The sequence below is a fragment of the Pecten maximus genome, chromosome 4 (genome assembly GCF_902652985.1).
Source record: "Pecten maximus chromosome 4, xPecMax1.1, whole genome shotgun sequence".
NCBI lineage: Eukaryota > Metazoa > Mollusca > Bivalvia > Pectinida > Pectinidae > Pecten > Pecten maximus.
This window is the reverse complement of record NC_047018.1, coordinates 26,022,801-26,038,982: the sequence shown is the minus strand read 5'-3', so window position 1 is coordinate 26,038,982 and position 16,182 is coordinate 26,022,801. Positions and strand designations below refer to the sequence as shown.

At 35.4% G+C, this 16,182-nt stretch overlaps 1 protein-coding gene across 23 annotated transcripts in view; it reads right to left on the bottom strand.

The window, feature by feature from the left end:
* The window catches only part of LOC117325625 (centrosome and spindle pole-associated protein 1-like), a 76,448-nt gene that overhangs the window by 22,239 nt on the left and 38,027 nt on the right, over positions 1-16,182 (bottom strand). For all 23 annotated transcript variants that reach the window (XM_033881986.1, XM_033881997.1, XM_033881998.1 and 20 more), the window contains 15 exons: positions 13,668-13,764; positions 13,329-13,496; positions 12,544-12,762; positions 12,061-12,096; positions 10,327-10,350; positions 9,721-9,830; positions 9,081-9,177; positions 8,585-8,608; positions 5,882-6,008; positions 3,519-3,568; positions 2,763-2,860; positions 1,527-1,714; positions 1,186-1,239; positions 570-719; positions 44-181 (listed from right to left, as the gene is read on the bottom strand). In XM_033881986.1, coding sequence (XP_033737877.1) covers positions 44-181; positions 570-719; positions 1,186-1,239; positions 1,527-1,714; positions 2,763-2,860; positions 3,519-3,568; positions 5,882-6,008; positions 8,585-8,608; positions 9,081-9,177; positions 9,721-9,830; positions 10,327-10,350; positions 12,061-12,096; positions 12,544-12,762; positions 13,329-13,496; positions 13,668-13,764 — 1,580 coding nt within the window. The remainder of the gene's footprint in view (positions 1-43; positions 182-569; positions 720-1,185; positions 1,240-1,526; positions 1,715-2,762; positions 2,861-3,518; positions 3,569-5,881; positions 6,009-8,584; positions 8,609-9,080; positions 9,178-9,720; positions 9,831-10,326; positions 10,351-12,060; positions 12,097-12,543; positions 12,763-13,328; positions 13,497-13,667; positions 13,765-16,182) is intronic.

The window sequence follows — 16,182 nt, the reverse complement described above, 5'->3', positions numbered from 1 at the left end:
GAATTTTACAATATAAAATAATAGAGAATTTCTTTAGACCTACCGAATCGTATCGCTTCTGTTCATCTAATTCCCTCTCTCTATCTCTCTGACGAATCTCAGCTTTTTCTCGTTTAGCCCGTTCAGCTTCTCGTCGTTTTTCTTCGTTTTTCCTGATAAGTTCCTCCTGTTTTCTGCGATTCTGACCAAAGAAATTCAAGGATAATTCCCTGACTTAGGACAATATCTTAGTGTGTCTATCAACAAGCTGTACTCTATCTACAATATCTACCTACAAAGCATCTCTGTGTGTTTCTATAGATCTTTACTGACTACAATTAACTACAATAATTGTTTCTACAAATGTGTTTAAAATCTATTTGGGAATAATTTTCATCAAGTCTAGTGTAAAAAAAATCAAGCATTATCCTTGCAAGTCTTAAAATATCTAATTGAGGCAAAATTTGTATAACAGGGAGAAAATGGAGAAAATGCATAAAAATTGTTGCAAGAATTTGCTGATATATTGACTTCAGTGATGTTTTGAACTGGTCCATCCCAAGTTGTTTATTTCTAGACATCTGTGTTACCTCTTCCTCCTTTTCTCGTTTCTTCCTCTGTTCCTCATCAAAATCCCTCTGTATTCTCTGTCGCTGTTCCTCTAGACGACGATTTTCTTTCTCCTCCTCAATTTTTTCTTGTTCCTTTTTTAACTGATCTTGTCGTTTCTTTTCTAATATCTGACAACAGGTGCAAAATGTTTTGTGCAAAATAAGATAAGTGTTCACCTATATATTTTGTTTGAAGCTACATTTTGACCATCCAGGTAAATAAAAATGTTCCTGAAATTAAAACTTCCTCAACTGTTCGATAAAGATTAAAAGCATCCAGTTAAAAACACACATCTTCAGGAAAAATTGATACATTACCATGGACATTTTCTAGCAAACACCATTACAATGTGGTCCATGTGTTAACCATTAAGATCTGGTCAGATTTAATTTTTTAAGTTTTCATATATCTAAGCTTATCCTCATTCTTAAAAGGTTTAAAAAAAAAAACAAAAAAACACAGTGACTTCTTTCAAAATAGGAAAAGAAAAAAATGTAAGTAACACTGTTTTGCGGTGATGATTCCAGTCTAAAGCTATTAGGTTCTATGGTAATGGTATGCTGTCTTAGACTAGTTACACCAGTATCACCCTACCTGTAACCTTAAATCATCCTTGTATTTATCTGCTTTAGACTTTTCCTCTTCAGTCTGAAATTCAAACATAAAGAAATGATTTTGATATTAAGTCTTGACAAGTTTAAAATCATAAGTATATAAATTCAAAAAAAAATAAAGATAGATCTGCTACTAACAGTACACATCTTCACATAAAGTACCATAAAATACTCATTTTTTATCATTCAAACACCTGTCCAGAAAAATAAAGCATAGGAGTGAAGTTGTTATTACATATTATAGCTGTTATTAAATTATAGTCTATCACAAATATAATTTGAGAATTTGAACAGACAGTCGTAATTACCAAAACTACATACCCTAGGATTTCCGAAAATACCATGACCACCAAGTGCGTATGTTGACTCGCCTTCTGCATTAATCTGAGCTGGAGGAGGAGGAATGAGGTCATCTTTGGGTGATACTGGTGCTCTAAAGCGAGGGGACTCACGAGGAGGAGGGGTGTAAGAGGGGTCATCAACTCTTTTACGCATCTGTCGCAGGTCAGCTGTAATATCATTTAATATCATGTATACATTTACAAGCAATCTCTGATTCTAAATCTGTGTCAGGATGAGGGAACTCAATGTCTATTATGTTTCTAATATCTATGTACATCTGTCTGTGTCGGCCTCACCTATTGGCTGACAATCAGAACTGTCTTAGTTGGCCTTTCCTATTGGCTGACAATCAGAACTGTCTGTGTTGGCCTTTCCTATTGGCTGACAATCAGAACTGTCTGTGTTGGCCTTACATACTGGCTGACAATCAGAACTGTCTGTGTTGGCCTTTCCTATTGGCTGACAATCAGAACTGTCTTAGTTGGCCTTTCCTATTGGCTGACAATCAGAACTGTCTTTGTTGGCCTTTCCTATTGGCTGACAATCAGAACTGTCTGTGTTGGCCTTTCCTATTGGCTGACAATCAGAACTGTCTGTGTTGGACTTTCCTATTGGCTGACAATCAGAACTGTCTGTGTTGGCCTTTCATATTGGCTGACAATCAGAACAGTCTGTGTTGGTGTTTCCTATTGGCTGACAATCAGAACTGTCTATGTTGGCCATTCCTATGGCTGACAATCAGAGCTTTCTGTGTTGGCCTTTCCTATTGGCCGACAATCAGAGCTTACTGTGTTGGCCTTTCCTATTGGCTGACAATCAGAACTCCTATTGGCTGAGAATCAGAACTGTCTGTGTTGGCCTTTCCTATTGGCTGACAATCAGAACTGTCTGCGTTGGCCTTACCTATTGGCTGACAATCAGAACTGTCTGTGTTGGCCTTTCCTATTGGCTGACAATCAGAACTGTCTGTGTTGGCCTTACCTATTGGCTGACAACCAGAACTGTCTGTGTTGGCCTTTCCTATTGGCTGACAATCAGAACTGTCTGTGTTGGCCTTACCTACTGGCTGAAAATCAGAACTGTCTGTGTTGGCCTAACCTACTGGCTGACAATCAGAACTGTCTGTGTTGGCCTTACCTACTGGCTGACAATCAGAACTGTCTGTGTTGGCCTTTCCTATTGGCTGACAATCAGAACTGTCTGTGTTGGCCTTACCTATAGGTTGTCCCCTGGCATCAAGGTTGGGTGCTCCTCCTCCTGACCGTCCAAAGGGATTGTAGTTAAGCATGTCTTCCTCAATCCTCTTCTCGTACCTAGCAAACAGACACAACACTTATTGCTTTATGATGAGAAGGAAATTTACAATGTAGAATTAGATTTAAAATGTGTCATATCACCGAGTTTAAACAGTGTTTCAATATAGAATTGTATTTCACCTAAAATGTGATAATATAGCATTATATTATGAACTAGAACACTGATAGGTCAGAAAGGGCCCCGCCATTTGTCTATATATTGTCCACAAAAAAGCCACTTTCCCATATCAACGAGGTTAAGGATTTTGGAAAATCAACATAAAATATTTTATACATTTTTTTTTTGTATTAGAAAAAATAAGAATTTTCTAAGAGTAATAAATTTCAAAATCTAAATAAAAATCAGAATACATAAAATCAATGCATTGTTACCACTGGTATAAATCACCATATAAATCTCATTAAATATCACAATATCAATTCCTAACCATATAAGGCCTCAAAGTGATGTAAATCCTAGAAATAAGCATTCTTGAAATTCTTTACAGATACATTTAAAAGTAAGCCTTAAAAAACTTGCTAAAACTTTAATCTATATGATGGCAGAAGATGAAAAGATGGGCGGAATCGGGCGGAATCACATTAAAACTGTATGCCCCCGACCAAGTTGTACAGAAGCATATAAAGTGATGAACTGATTGTTTATAGAACTCACATCATGTTCTCTTGCTTTGCCCTTTCTCTCTTCATTTTGTCCAACTCCATCTGAATAAGTTCAATTATGCAAAATAAGACACAATTACATGTATATGTAGATAAAACAATGGAGATCAGCACTGAAGAACAATGGTAATCTGAGACAGGTACTGTAGGACAATAGAGATTAGACAAAGGTAATGTAGAACAATGGAGATCAGACGCATGTACTGTAGGACAAAGGAGATCTGTGACAGGTACTGTAGGACAATAGAGATCAGACAAAGGTAATATAGAACAATGGAGATCAGACACATGTACTGTAAAACAATGGAGATCTGTGACAGGTACTGTAGGACAATAGAGATTAGACAAAGGTAAAGTAGAACAATGGAGATCAGACGCATGTACTGTAAAACAATGGATATCTGTGACAGGTACTGTTGAACAATGGAGATCTGAGGCAGGTACTGTAGGACAATGGAGATCTGTGACATGTACTGTAGAACAATGGAGGTCTGAGACAGGTACTGTAGGACAATGGAGATCTGACACAGGTACTGTAGGAACAATGGAGATCTGACACAGGTACTAAGAACAATGGAGATCTGAGACAGGTACTGTAGAACAATGGAGATCTGTGACAGGTACTGTAGGACAATGGAGATCTAAGACAGGTACTATAGGACAATGGAGATCTGTGACAGGTACTATAGGACAATGGAGATCTGAGACAGGTACTGTTGAACAATGGAGATCTGTGACAGGTACTGTAGAACAATGGAGGTCTGAGACAGGTACTGTAGGACAATGGAGATCTGACACAGGTACTGTAGGACAATGGAGATCTGACACAGGTACTAAGAACAATGGAGATCTGACACAGGTACTGTAGAACAATGGAGATCTGTGACAGGTACTGTTGAACAATAGAGGTCTGAGACAGGTACTGTAGGACAATGGAGATCTAAGACAGGTACTATAGGACAATGGAGATCTGTGACAGGTACTATAGGACAATGGAGATCTGTGACAGGTACTATAGGACAATGGAGATCTGAGACAGGTACTGTTGAACAATGGAGATCTGTGACAGGTACTGTTGAACAATGGAGGTCTGAGACAGGTACTGTAGGACAATGGAGATCTAAGACAGGTACTGTAGGACAATGGAGATCTAAGACAGGTACTATAGGACAATGGAGATCTGTGACAGGTACTGCAGGACAATGGAGATCTGAGACAGGTACTATAGGACAATGGAGATCTGTGACAGGTACTGTAGGACAATGGAGATCTGAGACAGGTACTGTAGAACAATGGAGATCTGTGACAGGTACTGTAGGACAATGGAGATCTGAGACAGGTACTGTTGAACAATGGAGGTCTGAGACAGGTACTGTAGGACAATGGAGATCTGAGACAGGTACTATAGGACAATGGAGATCTGTGACAGGTACTGTAGGACAATGGAGATCTGTGACAGGTACAGTAGGACAATGGAGATCTGAGACAGGTACTGTAGGACAATGGAGATCTGTGACAGGTACTGTAGGACAATGGAGATCTGTGACAGGTACTATAGGACAATGGAGATCTGAGACAGGTACTGTAGGACAATGGAGATCTGTGACAGGTACTATAGGACAATGGAGATCTGAGACAGGTACTGTAGAACAATGGAGATCTGTGACAGGTACTGTAGGACAATGGAGATCTGAGACAGGTACTGTAGAACAATGGAGATCTGTGACAGGTACTGTAGGACAATGGAGATCTGAGACAGGTACTGTTGAACAATGGAGGTCTGAGACAGGTACTATAGGACAATGGAGATCTGAGACAGGTACTGTAGGACAATGGAGATCTGTGACAGGTACTGTAGGACAATGGAGATCTGTGATAGGTACTATAGGACAATGGAGATCTGACACAGGTACTGTAGGACAATGGAGATCTGACACAGGTACTAAGAACAATGGAGATCTGTGACAGGTACTATAGGACAATGGAGATCTGAGACAGGTACTGTAGAACAATGGAGATCTGTGACAGGTACTGTAGGACAATGGAGATCTGAGACAGGTACTGTTGAACAATGGAGGTCTGAGACAGGTACTGTAGGACAATGGAGATCTGAGTCTGATTTTGTAGAACAACAGAAGTTGAATGTGCTGTTCTTGATTAAGAATTTTTTTTTTACAACTGTGAATAAGACAGAGAATAATTTGAAACATTTACATTTGTTATTTAACACATAATTCTTTAATTTCTTACCAACACATAATCATTTTCAACTCCATTGGTTATGTGTGGTGTAATATAAAGTATCCTTATTGTGTTACAGATAAACATAACTACATGTGACACCACAAGCCTTACCTGCCTAGCCAGTTCATTAGCATACTCTCGTTTGTTCTGGTTTGTAGTAGTGCGGTCCTCTTGATCAGCATCAAACTGGTAGGGAGTTGTCCTGCCAGGACTTCTGTGTCGAGATGGTCGCCGGGCACTAGTCAATCAGAAAGGCAACTGTCATTACTTCTAAGTTCTATTTAGTCAAAGGTAAAATTAAGCAAATACATGCAAAAACCAAACATATATAGTCTTACTCAACACAACCTAACACAGCCTCACACAACACAATCTAACACAGCCTCACACAACACAACCTAACACAGGCTCAAACAACACAACCTAACACAGCCTCACACAACACAACCTAACACAGCCTCACACAACACAACCTAACACAGCCTCACACAACACAACCTAACACAGCCTTACACAACACAACCTAACACAGCCTTACACAATACAACCTAACACAGCCTCACACAACACAATCTAACACAACCTTACACAACACAATCTAACACAGCCTTACACAACACAACCTTACACAGCCTCACACAACACAATCTAACACAGCCTCACACAACACAACCTAACACAGCCTCACACAACACAATCTAACACAGCCTCACACAACACAACCTAACACAGCCTCACACAACACAATCTAACACAGCCTCACACAACACAACCTAACACAGCCTCACACAACACAATCTTACACAGCATCACACAACACAACCTAACACAGCCTTACACAACACAATCTAACACAGCCTCACACAACACAACCTTACACAGCCTCACACAACACAATCTTACACAGCATCACACAACACAACCTAACACAGCCTTACACAATACAACCTAACACAGCCTCACACAACACAACCTAACACAGCCTCACACAACACAACCTAACACAGCCTCACACAACACAACCGAACACAGCCTCACACAATACAATCTAACACAGCCTCACACAATACAATCTAACACAGCCTCACACAACATAACCTAACACAGCCTTACACAACACAACCGAACACAGCCTCACACAACATAACCTAACACAGCCTCACACAACACAACCTTACACAACCTAACACAGCCTAACACAGCCTCACACAACACAACCTAACACAGCCTCACACAACACAATCTAACACAGCCTCACACAACACAATCTAACACAGCATCACACAACACAATCTAACACCGGTCACACAACACAACCTAACACAACACAACCTTACACAACCTTACACAGACTCACACAACACAACCTAACACAGCCTCACACAACACAATCTAACACAGCATCACACAACACAACCTATCACAACCTTACACAGCCTCACACAACACAACCTAACACAGCATCACACAACACTTTATGTGATATCTTGTGTACAAGTTTTTTGCACAAATCAATTACATGTACTACAAATATTTGTACTTCCCCACCCCTTACCAAGCGGGAAGGTAGAAAAAGATGTTTTGGCAATTTTTGAAGTGCAGCTTGAAAGTTATTAAGAGAAGGATTTGAGTAATTTAGAAAAAAAAAATTTTGTAAGAAAAGCTAGACTGAATCTATAGTAATATTGATAATGAATACTTGATATCCAGAAATTATTAGTAATATCCTCATAAAACCCAGCATTTTTTATTAACAAAGCAACATTTCCATGATTAAGATAGATAAACTTGAGTACAATCACACTTCAATACTATGTGTAAACCAAGGACTTTAGAAATGTCCGTCAATTTATAGGAATCACATGATGCAGCCTAATGGTTTTCACTGATTTTACTTCATTCCATCTGAGAATTCATTTTATCCATAAATAAGCCCTATCCACTAAAAGCTTTTATCTATTCTCTGCAGAATCATCAATTTTAAATGGTAAGTCAAATTGGCAACCCCCAAATGTCGTCATGGATACGTCCATGCACATGTAAAATCATATGTTATATGAAAGCGAATCATTTATTGTTATCAAGCCATATACAGTATTTGTTGATACAGATGCCACATTATTAGGTTACAATGAATACCAGACAATATGTTGTCATGGAAATCACATAGTTATCATGTTGCTATGAATGCCACACAAGTTGCTATATAAATCACATGATGGTTATGATGCTATAGATTATACCAGTTATGATGATTATAGTTTTTTTTCAGTGGGCTAAGATTTCATATTTCCAAAACTCAAAACAAGTAACAGTTAAGATAAGATCTTGCCTGGTTAACGATTATGACACAAGTTTAAACAAACAAATCAGAATATAACTCCAGTCCAGTACAACATGCAGTTAATTTATCACATCAAACTTAATTAAACAAAGATCTGCTTCAAGTAAAAGAAATGTCACCAAATACAAATGAACCAATACTTTAACCCTCTCTACAATCTAACTACAATGAATAATTACATTCTTATACCAGTAATTAGATAGACTTTTTAATTTTGTTCAAAATATAAAACTGATAAGAAGGAGTCATGTTAGAAGTTGGAAAACATAAAACCTTCACTATTTTTCACTTATGAATACATTTGATCACAGATAATAAGCAAAACTGAAGCAAATATAGCAAATGATGCCATGCTTGCTATCTTAGGATGATAAATAATAGTCTGGTTCTCGTATATATGACACCTTTTACTATGAAGGATATAGAGCTGAGAGTCTCTGATATGACAGAATTGGTTTGTCAAATGTTACCTATCCTTCAGGATCCCTCGGTGACTGAAACCACAAAACAGGTCCAGAAAATCAGCACAATCCTTGTATAACCAGTCTGTTGCATTAAAACTATCCTTATTATTTTTTTCTTATAGAATACTTAATTGGTTGGTGTACACGAGTTTTGCATTTAGTGTCTGATTTAAAAGGTATAATGTAAGATTTTGTCCCATAGAAAGTGTTCAAAAGTATACTGGGTATTACTGAGTATATGCCATGACATAATTTCGGATGTTTTGTTTTTAATTTGAAACATATACAATTGTTTTGGTACAGCACAGCCAAAATTTTTAAGAATGTGTCTGAAATTCAGTCCTAGATACAGCTAAAAGTATTACTAGAGCTCAGGACAATTTACTATGACTAACACTGGTCGAAATTTCTTTAAAACTAATTCATTCAGTACTGTTACTCCAATCGGCCACACACCATTGAAGATCTTCTTCTTATTTATATAAATGTATATAAGCCTTACCTGTCGTCAAACGTGACTCTAGGTGAACTGCGTCCCCGAGGTCCCTGACCTTCCCCACCGAGATTCAGACGGGGTACAACAGCTCCACCACCACCACCTTAAAAGCAAAGAAATCATATTTCTATTGTTACAAATAGATGTTGTTATCTTAAAATGACAATACAAAGTCTTTGTCCTAAAACTGTATATATGACATCCTTCTCCAGAGACATCCTTAATGTCAACAACACTGACTTAACCTGTGGAGGTGGTACCAGTAACAAGCAGGGAATAGCAGTGTGAATACACATTAATTTACTGAAAATTGGAATTTAAAGGAAGATCAGGGAATAGCAGTGTGAATACACAACAATTTACTGAAAATTGGAATTTAAAGGAAGATCAGGGAATAGCAGTGTGAATACACATTAATTTACTGAAAATTGGAATTTAAAGGAAGATCAGGGAATAGCAGTGTGAATACACATTAATTTACTGAAAATTGGAATTTAAAGGAAGATCAGGGAATAGCAGTGTGAATACACATTAATTTACTGAAAATTGGAATTTAAAGGAAGATCAGGGAATAGTTGTGTGAATACACAATAATTTATTGAAAATTGGAATTTAAAGGAAGAATCCTACAGATAATGATACAGACCTGTGGGTTCTGGGTCAAGTGGGTTCCTCATACCGTAGAATCTGTAGGCATCGTCTATAGAGCTATGGTTATTGATACCACCGAGACTGTCCTGGCCAGTTATATAGGTACTGTAAGGTAAACATTTATGGTCAGCACCTTATATGTCCATCAAGGTACCATTCTGGGATCATACTCCATTTGTCAAAACTTTTAGAAAATGTACTTTAATATAATTCCTTTTTTTATCCACTTCCTTTCCACAGATTTTACTTAAATATTTTTTTTCTCTTTTTTTTTTTTTTTTTTTAATTTGTGAGCATCATGTCTTCATCCTTGAAGAGTATGATTTTAGCATTAGTCAAGATAAAATCATAAGAATATTGGTTGTATGGCTGTCTAATTGAAGAAAATCAACCAATGTCTAAATGAGATAAATGAGAAATCTATGGTATAGTAATTTAAAAGTGAAGATAGTAACAATTTTACTTAGAATCAATATTTTCCAAAATAATAATAATACCAAATTTATCTGACCACCTCAGTCCTGACTTCACCTACACACAATATACATGATGTACAGACAATTCTACCTTACCAACCTACTAAGTGTCACCCTATACTTACAAATAGCTTCGACTGTTTGATTTCCTTTTTAGCAAAATTAAAATCCAAGGTGAGCAAAAACAAAAAATGACAAGCATTTCTGTTAATACAGAACCAAAATCATCTGTACATGCAGTGTGTCCACGTACACACACGCATGCACACACGCACACACACACTTACACATACACAGACAGAAATATTGTATACACACACACACAGACATAACTATACACACAAGCTTGCTGTAAATTATGTTGTGCAACGAGATTTATATTTTTACAAATTTGCCAATATGAAAATTTAAACATTGCAAATGATTTGAAGAGTGTGACATATTTCTAATGCAAAAATTTCACAACATAAATTCTGGATACAGGCAAATTCTTTTACGACACCATGATTTTATTTTATTCTGAGAGGCATTTTTTTGGTATTGCCAGGTAGGGTCAAGTTATAAACGATACAAATATGTTAATCTAATCATAAAGAGGAGTTTTTGTCTGAAATCAATTGGCATAGTCAGAAATTTTATAACTGTAAATTAAATATCAATGATATGGACAATATCCTTATAAAGAAGCATTTAAAGAAAAACATTCTACCTTGCACAGAAATGAGAATTTATACCATTTTTTTTTTTTTTCAAGAAATAATAAAGACAGTTACTAAGTAGAACTAGGTTACCAGGAAGAAATATACATTGTACTGGTCAGAAATATGGTCATTATGTTATACAGTGAACACCTACATGTAGAGGGACTGAGAAACAACAAGTATATATATCAGACCAGTAGTTAAACATTATACTGTGGTGTGTGTATTGGCATTAACAATAACCATAGTGTATCTTAGAGAGTCTTAAGATGCTTAAGCTAAATAAGGAATGTCCTTAATTATATGATGACTATACAGTAATTTCAAAATATCATTACTTCAGATTTCAGAAATTTTCTTTTTATGATTTGTACGTTGATATATTGTACATGGATGGAGATTTAAGTTTAAGAAAAGGCTTTCATTTCCTTAAAACTAACTATTTCACAGAAGACAATCATTTCTAATTGGTTTTCATGCTATTATTTAAGTTCAGACTTCTTGGTTATCAACAAGTTTCTTTACAATATCTAAAAACAACAAAAATAGAAAAGCTATCTGCTGTTGCTGTAACTGTGATTTTAGTTATGTAATATTTTTTAATAACATTTAATCAGCATGCAATGCAAACTTAAAATGCTGTGCTCACATGCAATAAAAACCTGTTTATAATCTATAACCAAACAGCTAGCTCCTACTGGTATGTGTCCGGATATCTTATTTAGTGACCGGTTTTGTCATTTCATTAAAGAACTACCATAGTCTTCCCTTGGGCCAAGTATCATATTGAATGACCCAAAGCCATATGATGAATATGGAGAAGAGTTTGAATATGTGTTTTGCTGATGATGATAGACAGATTTAGGTCACTTTGGCCTTTGTCTTGGGTAAACATAACAAGCCAATTAAAAAGTATTTTGATGTTAATTTGGAAAGTGTTTACATATTGTTCAGCTAAATGTTAAAAAGTTTTGAAACAACCTACAGATATTATTTTCACTAAATGAAATATCAACCAAAATCACACATTAAGCATTGAATCTGAAACACTACATTAGAAACATCATATTAGTGTTTACTGTCAAACTGCCACAGCATTTGTTACCCAGAATTCAATTGGGTGTGAGTGCAAGGGGAGATAACTTATTACATATATACCTAGGTACGCCTGTGTCGGGGTCCAGGTCACCAAACCTACAGGTTTAAATGTTTGGTCATGTATATAGATCCAATATTTCTGGGATGAGCCAATAAAAAATACAGACTGAGGAAAATGCATTCTATTGTATATAACTAAATATTACTTGTCTATGACTTTCTTCTAAACACATTAAGAAACTTTTGCCACATACCTGTGGCTATATTCACATTTTTTACACTTTATTTTGAAGTTGTAGATCCAACATAGTTTTGGCCATCCATAATTGAGGGAAATGAAGACCATCTTAATGGTTATAAATAACTGTAAACCAGGTATAAATGATGTGTTCAGAAGAAAATCAAACTTAATTTGACCAAGTGGTCAGTTTTTCAACAGTATCATTTTTACCTTGTCCATAATGACATTTTGAAAATGATTTCTTTTTCTAAGATACAAAAATATTGTTATATTTGATGATGACATAGGATGGCCAGACTTACGTGGGTTGGTACTGTAGTCCAGGAGGGAGAGATAATCCTGTCGGTCTACGTGGCTCTAACAGGCCCGTGTCAAACCCTCCTCCTCCATCTATAAAAGCTGATGGCTCATATCCACCTCGATCTCGACGACGCCCCTTGGGTGCTGAACCGTCTGTTCCAAATGACACACCCCCTCCCAAACCAAAGTCTCCTGATGGATCATATCCACCACCGCGAGATCTGCAACAGACATTCGCTGGATTTAATATTCATATAAAAATTCTATATAAATGGGTAACTCTGGTAAAAAAAAAACTTGACAAATGATACTGCTTGATTTGTATGAACACATCTTTTTCAAAAGCTGCTTGACTTTTTTAATGAAAAATAGGTAGACTGAGTAATTTTGCTTTCTACAAGTGTTTCTTCCTGGTAAATCAGATGCTTTTGAATTTTGGATTTTTGGATTCTTAATGAAATCTAGATTCTACATAACAATAATTGTATGACCTCAAGGAAACAATACAATGATGCCACGTGGACAATTCATTATCATTACCAGTAGAGTAACTTAAGAGAAGATTTATACAGACTTAGCCTGTTGCCTTATCCTCTTGCACTATTTTTGTGCAATAATATTTGATAACATGAAAATAGTAAATGAATAACTGGGTCGAGGTAAGACCTGACATTTGACAGGTATGTACAGAGATTGATTCAGTGACATACACATCTAACTTCACTGCATGTTGTACGAGTGAGGTAGAATTTCGAACTGTATGAAGTACTGCCGAGGTAGAACTTACGCCTGTTGGTTTTGTACAATCTTAGCATGATAAGGTACAACTTCAGGACTTCTTATCCTACGGCGTGGAGAAATTCCTGGTTGACCGGGGATACTTTTTACCCTGGCTGGTGTTTTCTCAGGATCAAGGTACCCAGATGCTGCAACTCGCAGATCTTCCCTCTTTTCCCTAAAAACAAAGATACATTGTTTGTAAAAAAAGTCTTTGTAAGATAATATATATCAAGATGTCAGTGCAGAGTAGTCAGTCAGTTGGAGAATCCATTTACTGTGTATAAGTTGTCAATTTTTATCTGACCTCCTAGGTTTTAATATCTCGGTTTTTACATTGACAATATACCTGACTTTGGCTTCAACTTTATCACGCATCTGAATTTGTAGTTCATCACGATACTTTTGTTTCTTTCTCCGGGTAGCACTGTCTCTGTCCTGGTGCCCTGTAAACATACATGTATCAGTGTTATATTATACACGTATCAGTGTCATATTATACACGTATCAGTGTTATATCATATATGTGTCAGCGTTACTTCATACATGTGTCAGCGTTACTTCATACATGTGTCAGCATTACTTCATACATTTGTCAGCATTACTTCATACATGTGTCAGCATTACTTCATACATGTGTCAGCGTTACTTCATACATGTGTCAGCATTACTTCATACATGTGTCAGCATTACTTCATACATGTGTCAGCATTACTTCATACATGTGTCAGCATTACTTCATACATGTGTCAGCATTACTTCATACATGTGTCAGCGTTACTTCATACATGTGTCAGCGTTACTTCATAATGTGCTAGAGTAAGTACTAGATGTGTAGAGACATATGTAAGAAGATAAAATGATAAGACATATTTATATCTCTATGAAGAAGATAAAATGGTAAGACATATTTATATTTCTATGAAGAAGATAAAATGATAAGACATATTTATATCTCTATGAAGAAGATAAAATGATAAGACATATTTATATCTCTATGAAGAAGATAAAATGATAAGACATATTCATATCTCAATGAAGAAGATAAAATGATAAGACATATTCATATCTCTATGAAGAAGATAAAATGATAAGACATATTTATATCTCTATGAAGGAGATAAAATGATAAGACATATTAATACCTCTATGAAGAAGTTAAAATGATAAGACATATTTATATCTCTATGAAGAAGATAAAATGATAAGATATATTTATATCTCTATGAAGAAGATAAAATGATAAGATATATTTATATCTCTATGAAGAAGATAAAATGATAAGACATATATTTATATCTCCATGAAGAAGTTAAAATGATAAGACATATTTATATCTCTATGAAGAAGATAAAATGATAAGATATATTTATATCTCTATGAAGAAGATAAAATGATAAGACATATATTTATATCTCCATGAAGAAGTTAAAATGATAAGACATATTTATATCTCTATGAAGAAGATAAAATGATAAGACATATTCATATCTCTATGAAGAAGATAAAATGGTAAGACATATTTATATTTCTATGAAGGAGATAAAATGATAAGACATATTTATATCTCTATGAAGGAGATAAAATGATAAGACATATTTATATCTCTATGAAGAAGATAAAATGATAAGACATATTCATATCTCTATGAAGAAGATAAAATGATAAGACATATTCATATCTCTATGAAGAAGATAAAATGATAAGACATATTTATATCTCTATGAAGAAGATAAAATGATAAGACATATTTATATCTCTATAAACTATATGTCCAATACTGAAACCATTTCTCCAGTAAATGTCCTTGTTATTGTGAAACATTATGAAACATGAATCAGGGTGGTTATCAACAGTTTAGCCTAAAGTACAAATTTGGAATAATAAGAAATACTCAAATGTATGGCATGAGTTTTCGAACTTTAATTCAGGAAAGGAGATTGCACACAGAAACTTGAGTTTGAATATGGAGAATTGTTTTATGTCCGATAATGGACCTGGTAGACAATAATACTAAAAATAATCTGAATTAATTTCAAATGATGAAAATATTACATCATATTCTTTACAATCAGGCTGATTCATAATTCAGTTAAACCTCCCTAACCTGACAACCTGTGTATAACATATTACTGTACAACTTGGACAGAACTGGCAATGAGCAGGTCTTTTTTTTTTATACTTTTGGTTAGGAATGCGATAATATTCTCATGTTCATGTTCAAGGATGAGATTAGATAGAGTTGACACCTGGGGGTCAGACTAGACAGGTTTCACTGTAATATGGTAAACAATATAGGTTAATCTGAAAATGGTATTCATCAGTACTGATATTGTAACATTAAGGAACAAAGTCTGTCCATTGATTGTGTTATACCTGTATGTTAATTACCGGGTACATTGGTGCTAAAAACTGAATTTCTTTGTGAAAATATATGAATGAAATTGATCAGAAACAAGACGATGAACAGAGTATACCAGTATTTACAGATCTTTTAGACATTTTTTCAAATTCAATAATTAATTTTCTTCAGAATCATCATTAAAGATCACAAACCTCAAAATTGAGTCTATCAAAAGGACACAGAAGGTTTGTCTTCAATATGTAACTCAGTATTATCAGAACTGAAGTATTATCCAGAATTTAGATTTTTCGTTATAATGGAGATCAAATACTGCCAGTATGACCCCTTTGTTTGTAATTTAAGATACGTAAAATGTGAATTAAGCAGCTGTAAATTCTCTGCATATTTTCTCTGACTCCAAATCAAAGAGATTAACTTAAAACTAAGTGTAATCAATGATGATATCACTAACTAAAGATCTTCAGTAATATTTCTTGTCTATAGGGATAGATATGTAGAT